The sequence below is a fragment of the Anoplopoma fimbria genome, chromosome 4 (genome assembly GCF_027596085.1).
Source record: "Anoplopoma fimbria isolate UVic2021 breed Golden Eagle Sablefish chromosome 4, Afim_UVic_2022, whole genome shotgun sequence".
NCBI classification, from domain to species: Eukaryota; Metazoa; Chordata; class Actinopteri; order Perciformes; family Anoplopomatidae; genus Anoplopoma; species Anoplopoma fimbria.
In genome coordinates this window covers 1,227,446-1,245,506 of record NC_072452.1, presented here as the reverse complement: position 1 = coordinate 1,245,506, position 18,061 = coordinate 1,227,446, and the positions used below count along the sequence as shown (strand labels likewise).

At 41.5% G+C, this 18,061-nt stretch overlaps 1 protein-coding gene and 4 non-coding genes across 5 annotated transcripts in view; all 5 read left to right on the top strand.

The window, feature by feature from the left end:
- The window catches only part of polr1a (RNA polymerase I subunit A), a 29,958-nt gene that overhangs the window by 9,684 nt on the left and 2,213 nt on the right, over nucleotides 1-18,061 (top strand). The window contains exons 17-33 of the mRNA XM_054597336.1: nucleotides 2,156-2,305; nucleotides 4,196-4,379; nucleotides 4,552-4,634; nucleotides 5,299-5,457; nucleotides 6,472-6,570; nucleotides 6,689-6,841; nucleotides 7,971-8,053; nucleotides 9,258-9,423; nucleotides 11,432-11,555; nucleotides 12,073-12,173; nucleotides 12,300-12,499; nucleotides 12,630-12,797; nucleotides 13,081-13,216; nucleotides 13,488-13,642; nucleotides 13,729-13,858; nucleotides 14,018-14,125; nucleotides 15,684-15,965. Coding sequence (XP_054453311.1) covers nucleotides 2,156-2,305; nucleotides 4,196-4,379; nucleotides 4,552-4,634; nucleotides 5,299-5,457; nucleotides 6,472-6,570; nucleotides 6,689-6,841; nucleotides 7,971-8,053; nucleotides 9,258-9,423; nucleotides 11,432-11,555; nucleotides 12,073-12,173; nucleotides 12,300-12,499; nucleotides 12,630-12,797; nucleotides 13,081-13,216; nucleotides 13,488-13,642; nucleotides 13,729-13,858; nucleotides 14,018-14,125; nucleotides 15,684-15,965 — 2,481 coding nt within the window. The remainder of the gene's footprint in view (nucleotides 1-2,155; nucleotides 2,306-4,195; nucleotides 4,380-4,551; nucleotides 4,635-5,298; nucleotides 5,458-6,471; nucleotides 6,571-6,688; nucleotides 6,842-7,970; nucleotides 8,054-9,257; nucleotides 9,424-11,431; nucleotides 11,556-12,072; nucleotides 12,174-12,299; nucleotides 12,500-12,629; nucleotides 12,798-13,080; nucleotides 13,217-13,487; nucleotides 13,643-13,728; nucleotides 13,859-14,017; nucleotides 14,126-15,683; nucleotides 15,966-18,061) is intronic.
- On the top strand, nucleotides 3,573-3,709 carry LOC129090608 (small nucleolar RNA SNORA5). The gene has a single exon (XR_008531199.1). It is a non-coding gene; the product is annotated as a small nucleolar RNA SNORA5 (small nucleolar RNA).
- On the top strand, nucleotides 4,909-5,045 carry LOC129090616 (small nucleolar RNA SNORA5). The gene has a single exon (XR_008531206.1). It is a non-coding gene; the product is annotated as a small nucleolar RNA SNORA5 (small nucleolar RNA).
- LOC129090615 (small nucleolar RNA SNORA5) lies at nucleotides 8,826-8,962 on the top strand. Its single transcript, XR_008531205.1, has one exon. It is a non-coding gene; the product is annotated as a small nucleolar RNA SNORA5 (small nucleolar RNA).
- Nucleotides 10,177-10,313, top strand: LOC129090610 (small nucleolar RNA SNORA5). The gene has a single exon (XR_008531201.1). It is a non-coding gene; the product is annotated as a small nucleolar RNA SNORA5 (small nucleolar RNA).

Genomic DNA, 18,061 nt, shown 5'->3' with positions numbered 1-18,061 from the left:
GCAATCTCACTCCGTATCAATGCATGTAGAGGGACCATTGCTTAAACAAAGACATTAACACCTTCCCTTATAGGAATTCTCTTACATGCTCTGATACACCAACGTTTTGAGAATTGTCAGGCTGCAAAATCAGTCTTAAGGTATTTTTTTTCTCTCCCCCTTAAGGAGAGTTTATCCTTGAATTTTTTTCTGCTATTCATTCTTATTTGTTTCCTTTTTGGACCTTTCTGTGAGAAGTAGTGCAGGTGTAGTTGAAGGGACAGTTCCCTCCAAACTCAAAATTACATATTTCCCCTCTTATCTGTCATGCTATTTATCGGTCTAGATTTTTGGTGTGAGTTGCCTGGTTTATGAGATATGAGTCGTAGAGTTGCCTGCCTTCTCTCCAATACATTGGGACTAGATATCTTGTGGCACATACAGCGCCCAAAAGAAAAGGCTTGATAACTCAAAAGCAATGTCTCTTTTACAGAAATCTTAACCTGGTTAATCCACGTTTTATCTCGAGTAACCAGGTCATGATTTTTGATAGAATAAATAGCAATACAGGTAATAGGAATTATATGTATCTTTGATTTTGGGGTGAACTGTCCCTTTAAGGATTAGAAATAGCCTGAGTTGACAGCCTGAAGGACCTGGAATGATGGCAGAAGTGCATCTAACAACAATGGGGGTTTGATTCGCCTGGATGAAAGGCAAACTCATCACAAAATAGTTTGCAAGCTTGCCAAAAAAAAAAAAAAACATTGTGGAAGTGGCAGGTCACAAGCATTCCTGTCTCCCACTCCTTTCTGCAACACCACTGTACTGTACTGGAGTGGAGGTCAAGGGTCAAACCCGTTCACAAACACAGGACGTGATGGAACATCCTCCAATGCTTTTGATACCTCTCCCACGTGTTGCTTTTTAATATTTCTTACTCAATGTGAGGTTCAAATAAACTCCAGTTTGCTGCGTGTTACAGTAAGAACTAATTGGTTTATTTTTTCTTAAGATGTCCTGAGAGAAGAGGAGAGGGGAGCTCTAAACTCTAGCAGGGTAACTGTAGATCTCTGTTGAGAGAAGAAAAAGAGGTCTGGTCTCACAACATTATTTCACCTCTAACTGGGGCTTTCTGGTTCAATAAACTAAATCCAACTTTCTTTAACCTTTTATACCACAACCCTTTCACACCAGTGATTCTCAAAGTGGGGTCTGCGAAATAATTTGCTTTAAATTATGAAATGATGCTGTATCATTAAAAAAAAAAGTGCATATCTAGAGATGATTGAATAAAATCTTCCTGTGAATAGAGGTATATCAGTGGTATTATCATTTAATAACATTCCAAAGTTTCCCACTGTGGGACTATTATCTTGAAATTGAAATTAAGTGTTTTTGTTTACCATTTAACAGGTTTGAAGTATTTAAGTTGAAAAGTATTGGAAAAGTATAGTGTGTGTGACGACAGTTTTTGATGGATGTGAAAATGTAGTTTTTTCTAAAGACTAAAGGCCAACATTTATGGATTGAGGCAGAGTATATTTTTAGATAAAGACATGTTGAGAATTTTAGATATAATTACAATCTTTTTTCAATAAAGTTGGGCTTTTGACTAAGGAACAAGATAACAGAGACGAGGACACTCTCAAAACTCAGCATCAGACAGAATATGCGAGTGCCACCGACTCCATCCACAAATGGAGAAGTAAACCCTTAATCATCTGAGCTTTTGCAGAGGCAACAAAATGTAAACGGGCCTTTACTAGGGCAGTAACTACTACTTTATTAATCCGATTGATTGATCTCAGCCTGCCCTTGTTTAAAATAATACCCACTGACTATTCATTGTGGCCACTTATGTTATCATATGGATAACATGCGTCTCCAGTCCATAGATATTTATGCCTATGGGCGTCTCTTGGCACTTCAATATTACCCAACCCTACATGTGACATTTCAGTCCGTTTCATTAGGTGCTCTTTGGCTTTTCTGGGTGCTCTATGACAGCGACAGCCGCAAGAAACAAACGTTAAAGTCACACATTCACTGTGTTCAGCGTGTGTCTTATACTCCACACAAGAAAACCATGAATGTGTCCATAATGTACTTCAATGTAATGCCCCTGTACTAACTAATTTGTACTATTGTGTCGTTTATTTGGTGTTTGCTGTAGGTGGTGTCTACGCTCCTGCTGAATGTTATCCCACAGAAGGCTGTGCCTCTCAACCTGGCTGGCAGATCGAAAATCCCCAGCAAAGCATGGATCCAAGTCCCACCACGAGCTGCTCCGGGATACAAACCTGACAGCATGTGTGACTCACAGGTACACACACGATCACACGATCACACGATCACACGCTCACACGATCACACTCTCACACTCTCACACTCTCTCTCACACACACACACACACACACACACACACACACACACACACACACACACACACACACACACACACACAGACAGACAGTGGCCAACACAGACTGTATATATAGATGGACGACGCGTCGCCACTTCCTCCTACTGTACTGTAATGAAGCCAAAATGTTACGGGCACCATCCTGCGCAGGCGACGTTAGCACCACAGTAACTGTTTGGCTCGAAAGACAACTAATCATAATATCTCTATAAACACATTTATTATCAGATTGACACAGACTCGTGATCAGTGTTTCACAAACGTCATCTGCATGTCTGCTAACTTACACTTACATTTCACGATGTAAACACACAGGGTGGTCCAACAGAGCTGGCTTACCTTACTAAGTCAGACCGTATGATAGTCTATATAAAGATGTTTTTTTTATTCAATTTACATTTAAGACCGATAATCACGGTTATGGGAAGTTATATCTCCTCCCAATGTCACTACTCCATGTACAACTGACCCTTGGCCAAGCCCCACCCCTGCTGTTACGCTGTCAAGCTGTCAGAGCTACCATGGAGCTCACACTGCTAATAACTGATCCCCTTGATACAACAAAAATCTAGTTATTGGGAAAACAATAAAGCAATTCCAGAAAGAAGCAGATGGAAAGGTCTACAATTTCTGCATAAAAATGACTTTCAATGTTAAAAACATACATTGTTACAGTGAATGTAGACCAACCCGGCTTCACAGAAACGGTGGTGTTCCTTTATTTCATTGTCTTGATCGCCAGGTGATGTAGTGGTTCACTTTACACTGTGATCTGTAGGCTTTAGCTGCTATCTTTATCTATTTACCTTTTTTCTCTGCTGAATCATTTTGACATTCTGGATATTTATTTCCAAACATTGGATAATATTTATTCAGAGAAGGGTCAGCTGCTAAGCTATCTAACAGCCCAAAACAGAGCATTAATGCTTTTAGCTGACTCCTTTCATGTGAGACTCTCTATGTACTGTTTATTGTAGAACAGGCCAGACTAAACAGACACAGGCTGAACACCAGAGTTTTGTTACCGTTACTTAAATGTACTGTATCAGGTTATTTCTACTTAGTTACAACTGTCTTCATTAGGTTGCCCCGGTGTTTGAATTGGAATAAAAACTAGTATCTGTACACTGTCTGATTTGATATAAACTTATGTTCGTTCTACCTAAAATGCAGCCTTGTCAAATTCAGTGCTTCCCCCTCAGTGGATGCCACTGGCCAAAATGGCTGCTACAGTGAAGGTGTAGTTCATGGGCCCCATGGTGCTCCATCATGGCCACTGGGGATAAATATGTACTACACACAAACACAAACATGTTATCAACTGAACTGAACCGGTGAAGAGTGCTACTGAAGCTGCCACCAATAACCTTCAGTGTCTACCAAACCACATACACAACTGAAGCTGATATTGACATAAAAATTACTCATTCAATGTTAAAAACATACACAGAGAAAAATTGGGTGGAGTTGGTGTGGAGCTTTTCAAATCCAAAGTAAGTCAATATTTGTCAGAGGAGACAAGAGAGGACGGGTTGACATATTGACACAGATATGTGTCACTTTGAAATAATCTAACAAGACCTACACACACATCTTTTCTCTATAATTATTTTGTCTTATATTTGCAAGACAATGGTGATGTGTGTATAGTTTGTGTTAAATGCTGTTTGTATGTGCATAAATCACCGTCTGTGGTACCTTGTGTACAACAAACTCAATAAAAAGTTAATCACAATTTTATTTATTATTTTTTATTTACCCCTCTTTCCTCCATCTCTCTTCATTTGTCAGGTGTTGATTCGTCAAGGGGAGCTGTTGGTGGGGGTTCTGGACAAAGCTCACTACGGGTCCTCAGCCTACGGTCTGGTCCACTGCTGCTACGAGCTGTACGGAGGGCAAACCAGTGGCAAACTGCTCAGCTGTCTGGCTCGACTCTTCACTGCTTACCTGCAGCTGTACAGAGGCTTCACTTTGGGTAAGAACACAGAAACGGTAAATTAAATGTACATGCCAAGTCATTTGTTGCTCTCCTGACAGACATATTACAGACAACATTACTGATTTATGTCTGTCAGTTTCTGTGTATAATTACTGAAGGTAGAAGAAGAGTATTGTGTTTTAAACATTCTATGTGTTGGCATGTCTAGGTGTGGAAGATATCCTGGTGAAACCAGGCGCCAACAGGCAGAGGAAAAAAATCATTCAAGAATCACTGAATATTGGCACAAAGGTGAGTTAAAGCCCCAGATCTGTCTGGTGACATTAACTGATAGTGTTTTCATCTGAAAATACTCAGTACTCTCAGTAGTTCAGTATCGACTATTTATTGAATTATCAGAAAGCATGCTATAATGTGATACATGTTGTGTACATATGAAATGACCTATAGCATGACATATTGTGTATGGCTTTGATTATTTGTGAAATTTTGTGTTATTCAAACCAATGAACAAAGGGAAGACATAAAAGGAACAATTCCTAAGAAAATGGTTATTTAAATAAAATGCAGCCTTGTCAAATTCAGTGCCTCCTCCTCAGTGGAGGCCACTGGCCAAAATGGCTGCTACAGTGAAGGTGTAGTTCATGGGCCCCATGGTGCTCCATCATGGCCACTGGGGATAAATATGTACTACACACAAACATGCAGTAAGACTGAAGCAGAGAAGAACAAAGAAGTAGTGTCGGAATTTTTATAATTCTACATATTGTGGCTTTAAATGCAACCATAAACTTGCAATAACTGATCTCTTTAGCCACTTGGGGCAGCGTCAACAACTGAGTCGTAAGCTGCTCTGCAAAGTAGAAGTGATGAGACAAAGTTGTGGGCCAGATAGCAAACCAATTACCTAAAACTTAAATGAAGTGTTCTTATCTTTTTCCTTTCCATCTCGAAGGCCATCCAAGCAGCCTTCAACCTGCCCGCCAATGTGGATCAAGGTGAGGCCCAGAGCCGCTGGCAGGATGCTCACCTCAACCCGGACCAGAGAGACTTTAGCATGGCCGACCACAAGTTCAAAGAAGTGGCCAACCAAGTGAACAACGACATCAACAAGGTAACCTGCCGGTACTACTACTACTACTACTACTACTACTACCATCACTAATACTCCTATCAGTGCATGTGAACAATGATTGATACACTCCCTCTTAATCCTAATGGCACGCATAATCCCAGCATGGAGAAATGAAATAAAAGCACATAGGGTGTGTCCACCACAAGCGCTTTTGCACTAGTTTCAACAACAAGGTCATCAAACACGACTACGCCCGTGTCACTTCTCGCGTGTGTGTTATTTTTCATCAGGGAGTGATAGATCTCGCAGTGTTAGACACCCTGTTGCCGCACAGTTGTGTAGTATGAAAACCACATGGACTTTTAGAACGTAGCTACACACATGCTGGCTACTACTGTGCCGTGCATTCAGCTAAGCGCATGCAGTGATTTCATTGAGGCCACACTGCACGACTTTCATGTCTTCAGATCGCTGTATCGTTGACAGTACACTTGTAATGACAAGTGTTGATGGTTTATGTTGGTATTGGTCATTTTTGTGCTGTTTTATGTTTCCACCATTAAAATAGAAGAGATAGTTCTAAGTGTAAAAATGTTCCCCATGTGGATGTAATGGTATCCAAAAGTTTAGAAGAGAGAGGGATAAAACTCTCATGCTAATAGAGGCTTTTTGAATTTACGAAGCTGGTGAATGTGAGAATCAAAAATGTATTTACCAATATATTTAAGGTGTTTACTTTCTAAAGCAGAAATAATTAACTATCAATCATGTATGTCCCCTTTTAAACCGTTTATTACATCAATTCAAACATCAGTCCAGCGTTTCCCCTGGATCTACTGTCTTGTAGGGGAGGTGAGCATGAGGGTCCATAGATCTGTTTCATGGTGCACATTTTTAAATAATTGCTAATAAGTTAAGGTAAACAATGCCTCTCAGATTGTGCAGAGGCAGCGCCAGAGGATTCTGCATCGCCTCGGCCACCATGTTGATAGTGTTTGTTTCTTTCCAAGAACTATTTTTTCACTGCTCTGTTTGTGTCATGTGTGTTTGTAGGTGTGCATGCCCGTCGGACTCCACACCTCTTTCCCAGACAACAACCTCCAACTGATGGTCCAATCAGGAGCCAAGGGATCCACTGTAAACACCATGCAGGTACCTCCCTCACACTTTAACAAAACCTGATGAACCGTAGACTGTAAACCTACAAATGCTCTAACTGTGTCTGTCTGTCTGTCTGTCTGTCTGTCTGTCTGTCTGTCTGTCTGTTCAGATTTCATGTCTACTGGGCCAGATTGAGTTGGAGGGCCGTAGGCCTCCACTGATGCCTTCTGGGAAATCTTTGCCGTGCTTCCAGCCATATGACCCCGCACCTGGCGCTGGGGGGTTCGTTTCTGGAAGGTTTCTAACGGGCATCAAACCACAGGTACATGAGGAAAGCTGTGTTTGTGTTGCGTAGAGCAGTAGTTCACAACATTTCCACACCAAAGAGACCCCTACATGGACACGCATTGGGGCACGGACCCCCAATTTGAAAAGAGCTCCTCCTTTTGGAAAGATTGTGATCATTAGATCCCAATCACTGTTAGGCGGAGAGTCGCACTGTTTTTCAATGTCGCACATGGCCCAGGCAGCCAATCAAATCCAATAAGAGTCGGGCTTTACTACTTGTCCATGGGCTTTCTGATTTGATGCAGGTAGCTGTTGTAGGGCTAGCTAACTTAATAGCTGTCAGCACATAATCCATATGATCTGTTGCGCATGCACCGTTGCTCCACAGGCGCACCACACCTTTTTCCCTGACTGTTTTGGTAGATGTTCAATGGACTTGTATAGGCTGTTCTAGTCTTCTGACCACTCAAAGAGCTTTTATATTCACCCATTCACACCTATTTATACACAGGGGCTGCAATGCAAGGTGCTATCAGAATCCATCGAAACCATTCACCACCATTCACACACCGATGGCATAGTGATTCAGAAGCAATTTACCATTCACACACCGATGGCATAGTGATTCAGAAGCAATTTAGGGTTAAGTGTCTTGCCCAAGGACACATCGACGTGTCTAGAGGAGCCGAGGATCAAACCGCCAATCCTCTGATCGAGTGACGACCTGCTCTGCCTCAGTCGCCTCAAGTTTTTGAAGCAGCAGGGCCTGTAGTGTTGCATCACGGTGTGATCAGCCCCTTAGATATGAATAAGACCAGAACTCTTTAATTGTGAACCACATTTGAGGAGATGTCCTTGGATGAAGTGAAGCCGATGATCAGAGTAGTCACTCTTATGACTCTTACTCACATTGGGCCCACTTAGTGAATTTAATAGTGAAAATGAACTATTCCTATTCCCCATTTTCAACGCGACCACCAGGAACTCACTCAAGAACCACTGGTGTAGAGGACTGGTTTTTAAAAGTTGCTTTTAGACTGTAGCTCCTGCTGAGCAGGTTTGGCAGTCAGTAAGTCCTTTCTTAGGATAACTGCTGCAATGAATCTTGTTCCCTTGTGACAAATATTCTCCCCTTTTTCCGTATGTAATCTCTTTGCGTTCAGGAGTTTTTCTTCCACTGTATGGCCGGCAGAGAGGGACTGGTGGACACAGCTGTGAAAACATCCAGATCAGGATACCTGCAGAGGTAACGTATACCTCTCCGCTTACCAGAAAAGGCTGCTGTCCTCTTTAAATTCACATTTAACGTGGTTCAGCTTTCAGTTCCTCTCTCAGAGGCTCAAAAAAGGCTAAAACATGAAACATCTTTGAAACGGAAAGGCAAACGCTACTTTGCACATGTCATTGCAGTTCACTGGTTTACATAATTTGCATAAATGTTTTCAGTTTGCCTTTTTCTAATCAGATCTCGGAAGAGGAAACTGACTTCACTTTTAAAGACAACAGATAAAACAAGCACTTTTTTCATTGATCATTGGGAATGATTGGGTGTCTTTAGTGGAACCTTTTTATATGTTCTGTAAGTATAGAGAGTTTGAATTAGGGAACCCCACACAGATGATTCAGCGGAATTTAGCAGTAAAAGCAGCAATAAAAAATTTAAAATTTTTTAAAAATAGCAGCTGGTCGGACCCTATATGTTTTCTACACAGTTCAGAACAAAAGGCTGAGAAAAAATAGTATAGACCTATTTACATAAGGACACTACTTTATTCAACCTCCCCACTACTGTGGGCGGGTGAGAAGGAGAGCACTCTGACAGCTTCGAGCTGGTCCCAGCAGCTGGATCAGCACCTTGGCCCCTCTACTTCCTGCGCCCATGCTAACTAATTACAACAACTGTCCTCATTAGGTTGCCCGAGTGCTTGAATTGAAATGATAAAAAGGCGCCATGGAACTAAACTAGCAACTGTACACTGTCTGATTTGATAATAATCTTATATTTGTACTAGCTAGAATGCAGCCTTGTCAAATTCAGTGCTTCCCCATCAGTGGAGGCCACTGGCCAAAATGGCTGCTACAGTGAAGGTGTAGTTCATGGGCCCCATGGTGCTCCATCATGGCCTCTGGGGATAAATATGTACTACACACAAACATTAAGTGGCATGAGCTGAACTATTGAAGAGCACCTATTACACAGCTGCCATACACAAACGTTCTGGGTCTTGTTTGTTATCACTTTGAAGATGTGAGGAATAAATGATTACCTTGTATCTGTGTAAGAACTGTGTAGTGTGAAGCTGAATCAGTGGAGCAGAGGTTCATGATGTGAACCAAAGCAAGTCCACCCTTAGGATGAAGAAACTCATCCCAGGACGCTTTGTCCTCTCCTTCTACTGACCTTGCCGCTCTTCTCTCTCCTATCCTCCATCCCGTCCTCGCCTCTGCAGATGTGTCATAAAGCATCTGGAGGGCTTGGTAGTACAGTACGATCTGACGGTGAGGGACAGCGATGGATCCGTGGTCCAGTTCCTGTACGGTGAAGACGGACTGGATATCCCCAAGACTCCGTTCCTGCAGCAGAAGCAGTTCCCTTTCATAGAGGACAACTACGAGGTAAAAACAGAGCAGAACGCAGACACCTTTTAGAAGTGAACTAAATGTGTTCTTATGAGCTAAACTGTGGCTTAAAACGGGTTCAGCTAACCTGGACCTGGAGAAGATGTTTAAACACGGCCATACCATCAAAAGTATCTGGTAGCAGTTCCTATAATGTACCCATGAATGTACAGACAACCAGTACTAGATTACTTTTATACTGAAGAAAGCCTAAAAAAAAAAAAAAAAAAGATTTATAAAGATTTTCTTTTTTCTATGATTTCTAATTGGATTCATGGAAGTTTATTTACATTGAATTAATGGTTTCCTTGTCTTAAGTCAGATAATCCGGAAACTGTAACTGGGAGGATGTGACACTCTTTGAAAATATAATATAATTTGTTTGATACACACAATGACACATTGTAAAAGTTTCACATTTTTCAAATGATTAAAAAATGACCTTAGACACCTGATAAACCAGGTGTTCAGCGAGTTTGAATTAAACCTCCGATCCTGCGATCATTAGTGGGCTTTGGGCTTTTTGTACATTTCCAGTAACACAGTGGGTAAATGCTAAACCACAGGTGCAGCTTGAAACACAGCTTGTGATGATGTAGATATGGAGTGAGAGAGAACACATGATTTTTGTTCCAGTCAGCATAGGTTTAAACCCGACCTAAACCTTAAACTTGCATATAAGACAAATAGAGAGCAACAGCTCCATGAGGACTAGTCGACAGTCCATATTATTACAGGATATAGAAAGATCGCAGCCTTGTCAAATTCAGTGCCTCCTCCTCAGTGGAGGCCACTGGCCAAAATGGCTGCTACAGTGAAGGTGTAGTTCATGGGCCCCATGGTGCTCCATCATGGCCACTGGGGATAAATATGTACTACACACAAACATCAGGTGGCATCAGCTGAACTATTGAACAGCACCTACTTCACAGTTGCCATGACTTTTACACAAATGTTCTAGGTCTTTTATGTCAATTATTAGCCATAGCCTGTCCAGTTGTTTGTCACATTGAAGATCTAAGCTTCAAAAAATACCTTTTAACTGGGTAATTATATACATAGTTTTTTATTTCAAAATGTTTCCCTCAAATACATTCACTTTTTAAATGAACAGTTGAACTTTTATTTCCACAAGTTATGAGTCTATTTTCCTTTAGTTATGTGCAGGATCATGTCAACGTTCAAATGGTAGTTTATGGAACAATGCAGTGTTTTGAACAGGCTGATAACACACCCCCAGGGTCACATCACATGATAGCACAGGGTTGGATGACATTACATAATGTTGCACTCTTCCCAACAGTTGAATAAGAATAATAATTGGTTCGCATGTCTGGTTCATTTGCTTAAGTTAACTTGTCATTTCTGAGCATGGCAGAGATGAGTTCATAGATAGAAGCCGTCATTGGAAACCGTTTTAAAAGGGCAGACGCTTTTAAAAACAAAAGTGACAATTGATTGGCCCAACAGTCTGTCAATCAAACTCCTAACAAAGTGAGGCGGGAGAAGAGCGAAAACATAATTTCCATCTAGAAAAGCCTTCAGTTCCCCTTTTTGCTCTTCTCTCAGTGAATAAATATTCTCCCTCCGCTAACCTCTTAGCCATTGTTATTTAGTAGAAGGGTTAGGGTTGGGGTTACACACACCTAAGCCTCGCCCATAGCTGCCAGTAGCTCCATGCGTTACTATTTTTCATTTTCCAGTAGGGAGTGCTTTGTGTAGAAGAAGAATCAACCATTGCGGTGCTGTTTTTAGTAGTTGTGTGCGTCGTCCTCTATGCTGGTACATGACCTAACCTCTCTCCTGACCAACACTGTTTGTTTTTGATGTCAATAAACCAGCTCGCCTAAGGTTCAAACACAGTTGAGTGTTTTCATTCATTAAACATAACACAACATTTGTATTTCAATTGTTTGAATAAATCATAGATTAACAAACCATTTGGATGAAAAGATTGCAATAAACGAACAATAAAAATCAATCGGCACATGTTCTTCCCCGTCAGGTCATCAAGAGGTCCCAGGGCCTGGACAAGTTTTTGTCACGTCTGGACCCTCAGGCTGCCAGTCAACACTTTGAGTCCATCCAGCGCTGGAAAGCAAAGAGAGAGGGGGCCTGTCCGCGGAGAGGTAGATAACTAAATTTGGTCTGTTAGTAGGATTATTTTATATCTTAGCTGCCCAGACTCTTTGATTTTTAACCAAGTTTCAGATAAATGTCTAAGTTGAGTGAATCCACTTGTATTTATTTTACTTTTTTCATCCCAATCCCCACAACAGTTTACCTAAACCACATTATTTGATAGCAAGATAAAGTTGTCTACAGACTCTGGCTTTAAGTGCTGTTATAAATATCCAAATACCAAGCTTAGCAGTGCGATCAAAATACGACTTGAAGCGAACTACTCATTTTAATGTGTTTTTTGAATGTTTTGTAATCTCTGTAATTTAGAATAGGCGTTTTCTAAAATTCAATAAAACTGTTCTGTAACCCCATTTTGAGCTACTCCGGTTCAGTAGGAGGTCAATAATGTAATCAGGAGAATCCAGGAGTCGGACAGTGAAATGTTGTATGCTGTTTAGTGCAGTGCCTATGTGAATATGTGTCATTTAATATTTGTGTATATGTGTTTTAATCACTTGTCAGGAGCGTTCTTACTGTTTTCTCAAAAAAAGTTGGCCAAACTGAAGCAGACTCAAGAAAGAACGGAAGCAGACGTCTACGGCAGAAATGTTGCTGAATCACAGGTATTAAAATGTAGAAATGATCCGACGGTTTCTTGGATGTTACACTGACAGCCTCAGTTTACACAGACCGCTGACCTTTTAACCTTGTCCGACCAATCTTCACTTGGAACTCTGCTCCCTCCGCAGCTCTTCCAGAATTGGCGTTCTCTGGATGAACCCAGCAGATCAAAATACATCAGGAAGACCTCCCGCTGCCCAGGGCCCTCCCTGGGCTTGTTGAAGCCTGACATCTGCTTCGGCTCTGTATCTGAAAACTTTCACAACATCACGGAGAAGTACCTCCAGAACGAAGGCAGGAGGAGTCGAGGCAGCGTGGACACCCACAGGTACTGAATTGGCGCTAAAAACGTATTCTACAAAAATCAATTACAACTTAATAAAGCCAAGAAATGTGACGAGATGAAGCACATGGCCTTTCTTAACTCTCTCTCTCTCTGTTTGTCTGTGTGTCGTCAGCCTCCGGCAGCTGTTGCACTATAAGTGGCAGCGTTCGCTGTGTGATCCTGGTGAAGCCGTGGGTCTGCTAGCGGCTCAGTCCATAGGCGAGCCCTCCACCCAGATGACCCTCAACACCTTCCACTTCGCCGGCAGAGGAGAGATGAACGTCACTTTGGGAATACCCCGGTAACTCTTAATTAAACCTCACATTATCCAGAACATACACTGCTCTTTGAACTGGCAGAATAATAATAGTCACATGTTAACTGTTGCTCCCATTTTGGCTTTGGTTTCACAGAACAGGAAAAAACTATATGTGAAACCAAAGCTGTGCTATGGGCATGTGATTACAATCTAATGTGTGACAGTTTGGACCTCTGCAAATTTCACGGCAGGACAGTTCTGATGTTCCTTTCACCATACTCCTCTTATGTCTCACTCTTTCTGTATACGTCTTCCTGTCTCACAGACTGAGAGAGATCCTGATGGTGGCCAGCTCCAACATTAAAACTCCCATGATGAGTGTCCCGGTGCTAAACACCAGGAAAGCCTTGAAGAGGGCAAAGACACTCCGTAAGAAGCTCACCAGAGTCTGTCTGGCTGAGGTAAGGATCTGCTTCTCTTGCCTCTTTTTGTCTTCTTAACTTTCCTCTACTATTATCTCTTATTCTTCCCCTGTCTTTCATTTTCTTTATGTGGTTTATTTGGTCTCTTTTTTTGTTGTTTGTTTTAAGATGCCGGTATTGTGTTCGGAGATGTCCTTACCTGTGTGCTTTACTCAAACCTTTGCAATTGAGTGGTTTTGATGGATGTGTGAGGAATTAAAAAGAAGAACCCACCACAACTCTGTTCTTGTCTGTGTGCGTGTGTGAGCAGGTCCTGCAGAGGGTGGATGTGGTAGAAACTTTGCGGATCGAAAATCATCAAAAGCTTCGGTCGTTCAAAGTCACCTTCAAATTCCTGCCTCTGGAACGTTACTGTGACGATAAGCTGCTGTCACCCCAGCAGATCCTCCACTACATGGAAACTAGGTGTGTGGGTGTGGGTGTGGGTGGGTGGCCAATCAGGAAAAAAAAGATATTAACTCTCATCTTTGCTCGGATGTTTGTGCTCCCAGGTTTTTCCGTCTCCTGCTGGAAGCCATTAAGAAGCGCAGTGCCAAGCTGGCGTCCATTGCCGTGGAAACAAGGAAGGCCACGCCCAGAGATAAGGACCATGATGGCGAGGGAACAGCTGACCCAGCAGGGGTCTGTTTTTCATTGGCTTGCCCTTGTTTCAGTGTTAAATATAGGATGTTTAAGATTAGTGTTGTCAATCATTTTTCAATGTTTTTACCGGAACGTTTCTTTCCTTCCCTTCAAAACAAAAATTAATCTTAAAAATCCTTGTCATGTTGAACTCATCAGCTGGATGATGGGGAGGAAGAAATGGAGCGAGAGGTTGTTGATGACCAGGCGAACGAGGGAGACGCCGATGCCTCAGACGCCAAGCGAAAAGACAAACAGGAAGAGGAGGTACGAAGACGGGAGAAGTACTTCATGTTAAATACCAATATAACTTAAGTCTGTAGCGTGTTAAAGCTCAACCCCTTCATGTTCCTTGAATTAGAAAGCTCTGAAATCTCGTTTATTACCCTCGAATAGGTAGCCACTCCTCTTTAGCAAACAAAATATGAATTCAGGCATGGCTTCAGAGGTGAACTGACTGATTAATATTTATGCCACAAGTGAGAGATTTAGAAACTACATTTTAAAATAGGCATTTAACAAGACGATGCTACTGGCTCTGTGAGGCTGTATTTAGGCCCAGTGATGCTAACGTCAGCGTGCTAACATGTTAACAACTTGGGTGAGGAGTCAGTAGTCAGTCGATGGCGGTAAAAAAATGGCAGTAAAAGGTGTTTTTTAAAGAAAGTGTGGGCTTTTTTAAGGCAAAATTAGCTTTGGTTAGACACAGATGTGCACACTCACTACACACGTCCAAGCAGTCGCATGATTCTCCTGGCAGAGTTCAACGGACAAAACAAATAACATAATAAAACCAATTTTTTTACAGTACATGGTTGGATTTAGGGGTTCATAGAAACAAATTTGAGTGTTGCTGTTCTTCTTCTCTTGATTTAATTGACAGATCACTAATTCCAACATAATTGATCTAATAGTTATTCTGCCAAAGAATCCTTTTTGTGTGTGTGTGTGTAGTGTGTGTGTGAGAGAGATTTCCAAACTACAATAATAATTGGTCCTCGAGGAAACGTGTGACATTTTCTCTGCCTTAACTTAGCCCAAAATGTTATTTAGCTATCACATTTGATAACCTGGAACCATCAGAAGCTTTGTATGTTTTGCTTGCAAATATGACTTTTAGCTTAGCAAAATAGTTGCCAATTAATTTCCTTTCATAGAAAATTAAATTAATTGTCTAGTGTTGCAGTTCTTCTTGAAAAAACTAAAGCCCTCTAGTCTTCTCTTAATAGACGTTGGGGATATGAGTGCCATACGATCCACTTTTTCAGCACGTTGATTTTCCTACCAGATGGTATGCTAACAAGAAAATACCTTTTGGATAGCAAACCAAAAGAATGAGCTCATAGATTGCTGCTTGAAGTTCCCCTTTTTCAGTCTTTGACATTTTTCCTTCTTGGCACTATCAAGATCCTCTTTTCTTTTAAAAGTTTTCTTCATAGAGGAAGCGATGGCTTCATCTATCTTTGTACTTTATCATACTTGAGCGAGTGGATAGATTGGGTAACTGCTAATGTACTCAATATTGAACAATATACATTTTAACAACCTTTCCTAACTCTACTTTTAGTAACCCCTATTATCATGTCCTCTCCTCAATGTGCTCAGCAGCCTGCAGTTCACACAAGGTTCAGAGAATGTTTGTCACGTTACTGTTGGTCTCAGGAGAGTCAATCATGGCTTGGCGATTGGGTTAGAGGAAAAGATTTATTTGGGGCAAGATTTTAAATGACAGATATAGAATAAAATGTTTTTGATGAATATAAGAAGCTTGATTTTGATTTCCATTTAGAAAACCATTAACAGCCATCTCCGTTTGCCTCTGCAGGTGGACTATGAGAGTGAGGAAGAGGACAGAGCTGACGACGCCGAGGATAAAGAAGATCAGGGGGAGGACGAGGGGGTGGTGGAGGAGGAGGAGGAGGAGAACACGCTGGAGGTGTCGCAGACGGAGTCTGGACGAGTGAGAGCGGAAAAGAGAAAACGACCAAGAAGAGATGAAGCAGAGGGAGAGGAGGGGTTGGATCAGATGAGGATGAACACCGTTCTGGAGTCCAACTCGGCGATAGAGAGATATCGCTACGATCAACAGCACGAGCTCTGGTGTGAGGTGAGTTTGTACGTTATACAGGAGAGCCGCGTTTCCACTTCTGGGAATACCTTTTAAGGAACCAAAAGGTACCTTCAGCCCATTGTTGTCTGCGTTTTTCATAATGAAGAGATTAGTCAAATGATTCCGCTGACATATGAAAGAGCAACATGATGGGACGGAGGCTGCTGGTGGTCGTGGAGGTAAACACACTGGGGTTCAGTTTGCCTGAAATTTCATCCAAAAAACACGCTTACAAAAAATGAACCTTTTCTCTTTGTTTGTCTCACTGCGTATTGTCTTATGTAGTATTTTCTGAAACATATTGTAATGAATGAAATGCAGAGGACTATGTTTTCCGGTTGTCCGTCCCTCCGTCTGGTCAATTCTCATGAACTTCTTCACATTTGGCACAAATGTCCTAAACTTAAGGATAAACTGATAAGATTTTGGTGGTCAAAGATGAAATGTTGGTGTGCAAAAAAAAAAGTTAGTTCCTCTAAAAAGTAGTTCCGGGACTAAGATTGAAGAAGTGGAAATGCCCTTTAGCAGATCTAAAAAAAATTCACATAATACAAAAATAGTTTATGCGCAAATATGCACAAAGAAAAATGAACAACCGAGAGGGAAATGAGTTCACTTGTAAACATTAAACTTCAAAAAACGAGCACTTCTTATAAACTTAAAACTTAATTCCTTGAGTGGAGTATAGCAACTTCTGCCGCTCCACATGTCTTCTTTAGGTGTAGCTTGCCACGACTAATTGTGTCCCAGCACAACATAAGACTTGAACAAAGTTCCTACCAGGTGTAAATACAAATACAATCAATACTTATGTAAACAGGTTGTACAAATAATAATAAGTAAACAAAACCTTTAAATAATGACATAAATAATATTTATGGCAGTTAAAGGCAGATTAAGATGTACCTTTTTAGAAAGGCCTTAGTATCAAACTCATGCTCCAGGTCTGCTTTTAACTTATGCTTTTATTGTTTATCTTGTGTACCTTCTTAACACGCTTTAATGTTTTATGTTTTGTTTATCCATCCATTCCATTTTCCGTAACCTGCTTATCTAAGGGTCGCAGGGGTGCTGGAGCCTATCTCAACTGTCAACGGGCGAAGGCAGGGTTCACCCTGGGCAGGTCGCCACATATAGAGACAAACAACCATTCACACTCACATCCACACCTACGGGCAATTTAGAGTCTTCAGTGAACCTAAGCTGCATGTCTTTGGACTGTGGGAGGAAGCCGGAGAACCCGGAGAGAACCCACGCTGACACGGGGAGAACATGCAAACTCCACACAGAAGGTTGTCCAGCCCGGGAATTGAACCCGGGCCCCTCTTGCTGTGAGGCGACAGTGCTAACCACTACACCACCGTGCAGCCTGTTTTGTTTATATTGATTTGTTTTTGTTTTCTTGCTTGACTGTAATTCCGCTGCTTTTAAGCACTTTGTGACCTCTGACTGTGAAAAGCGCTTTATAAATAAATTATTATTTTTATTTTATTATTATTTACTCACTGTAAAAACTGGGAGCTGCTAGTTTTTCTGTTGTCGCAGGTTTTTCCTGGGTCGCCCAAATCAGTTGTGGAAGAAGTGATCAGAACTTTTACTTAAAAGTAGTAATACCACTGTGTAAAAATACTTTGTTACAAGTAGAAGTCCTGCAATCAAAATCTTACTTGAAAAAGTAAAACAAAAGTATTAGATCAAAAGTAAAAAAACTGTCATAATGCAGAATGGCCCATATAAAAATAATATATCATAATAATGGATGGTAATTATTGATGCATACTGCAACTGGTTAAAGTGTGGGGGGAAAAAAGTCAATTAACCACAAGCAAGTTTAATTTATATTTATTTTTTTCCGGTCCCTGTGTATGAAAACAGTAGAGTTTCCAAACCAGAGTCCCTTTTAGAAAACTTCTAATTTTACTGCAGCAGGAGTCTGACAGTCTGCCCTGCTCTGTCCTGGTTTTGGTTCCCCCGTGCCTCCTTTCCCTCCAGCGGGCTCAGCAATACGGCCCGGGTCTCCAGCAGCGTGGTGCCGTTGTTGGCTCCCAGCGGGGACCGGAGGAGCAGAAAGGAGAAGCTCTGCTCCTGGAGGG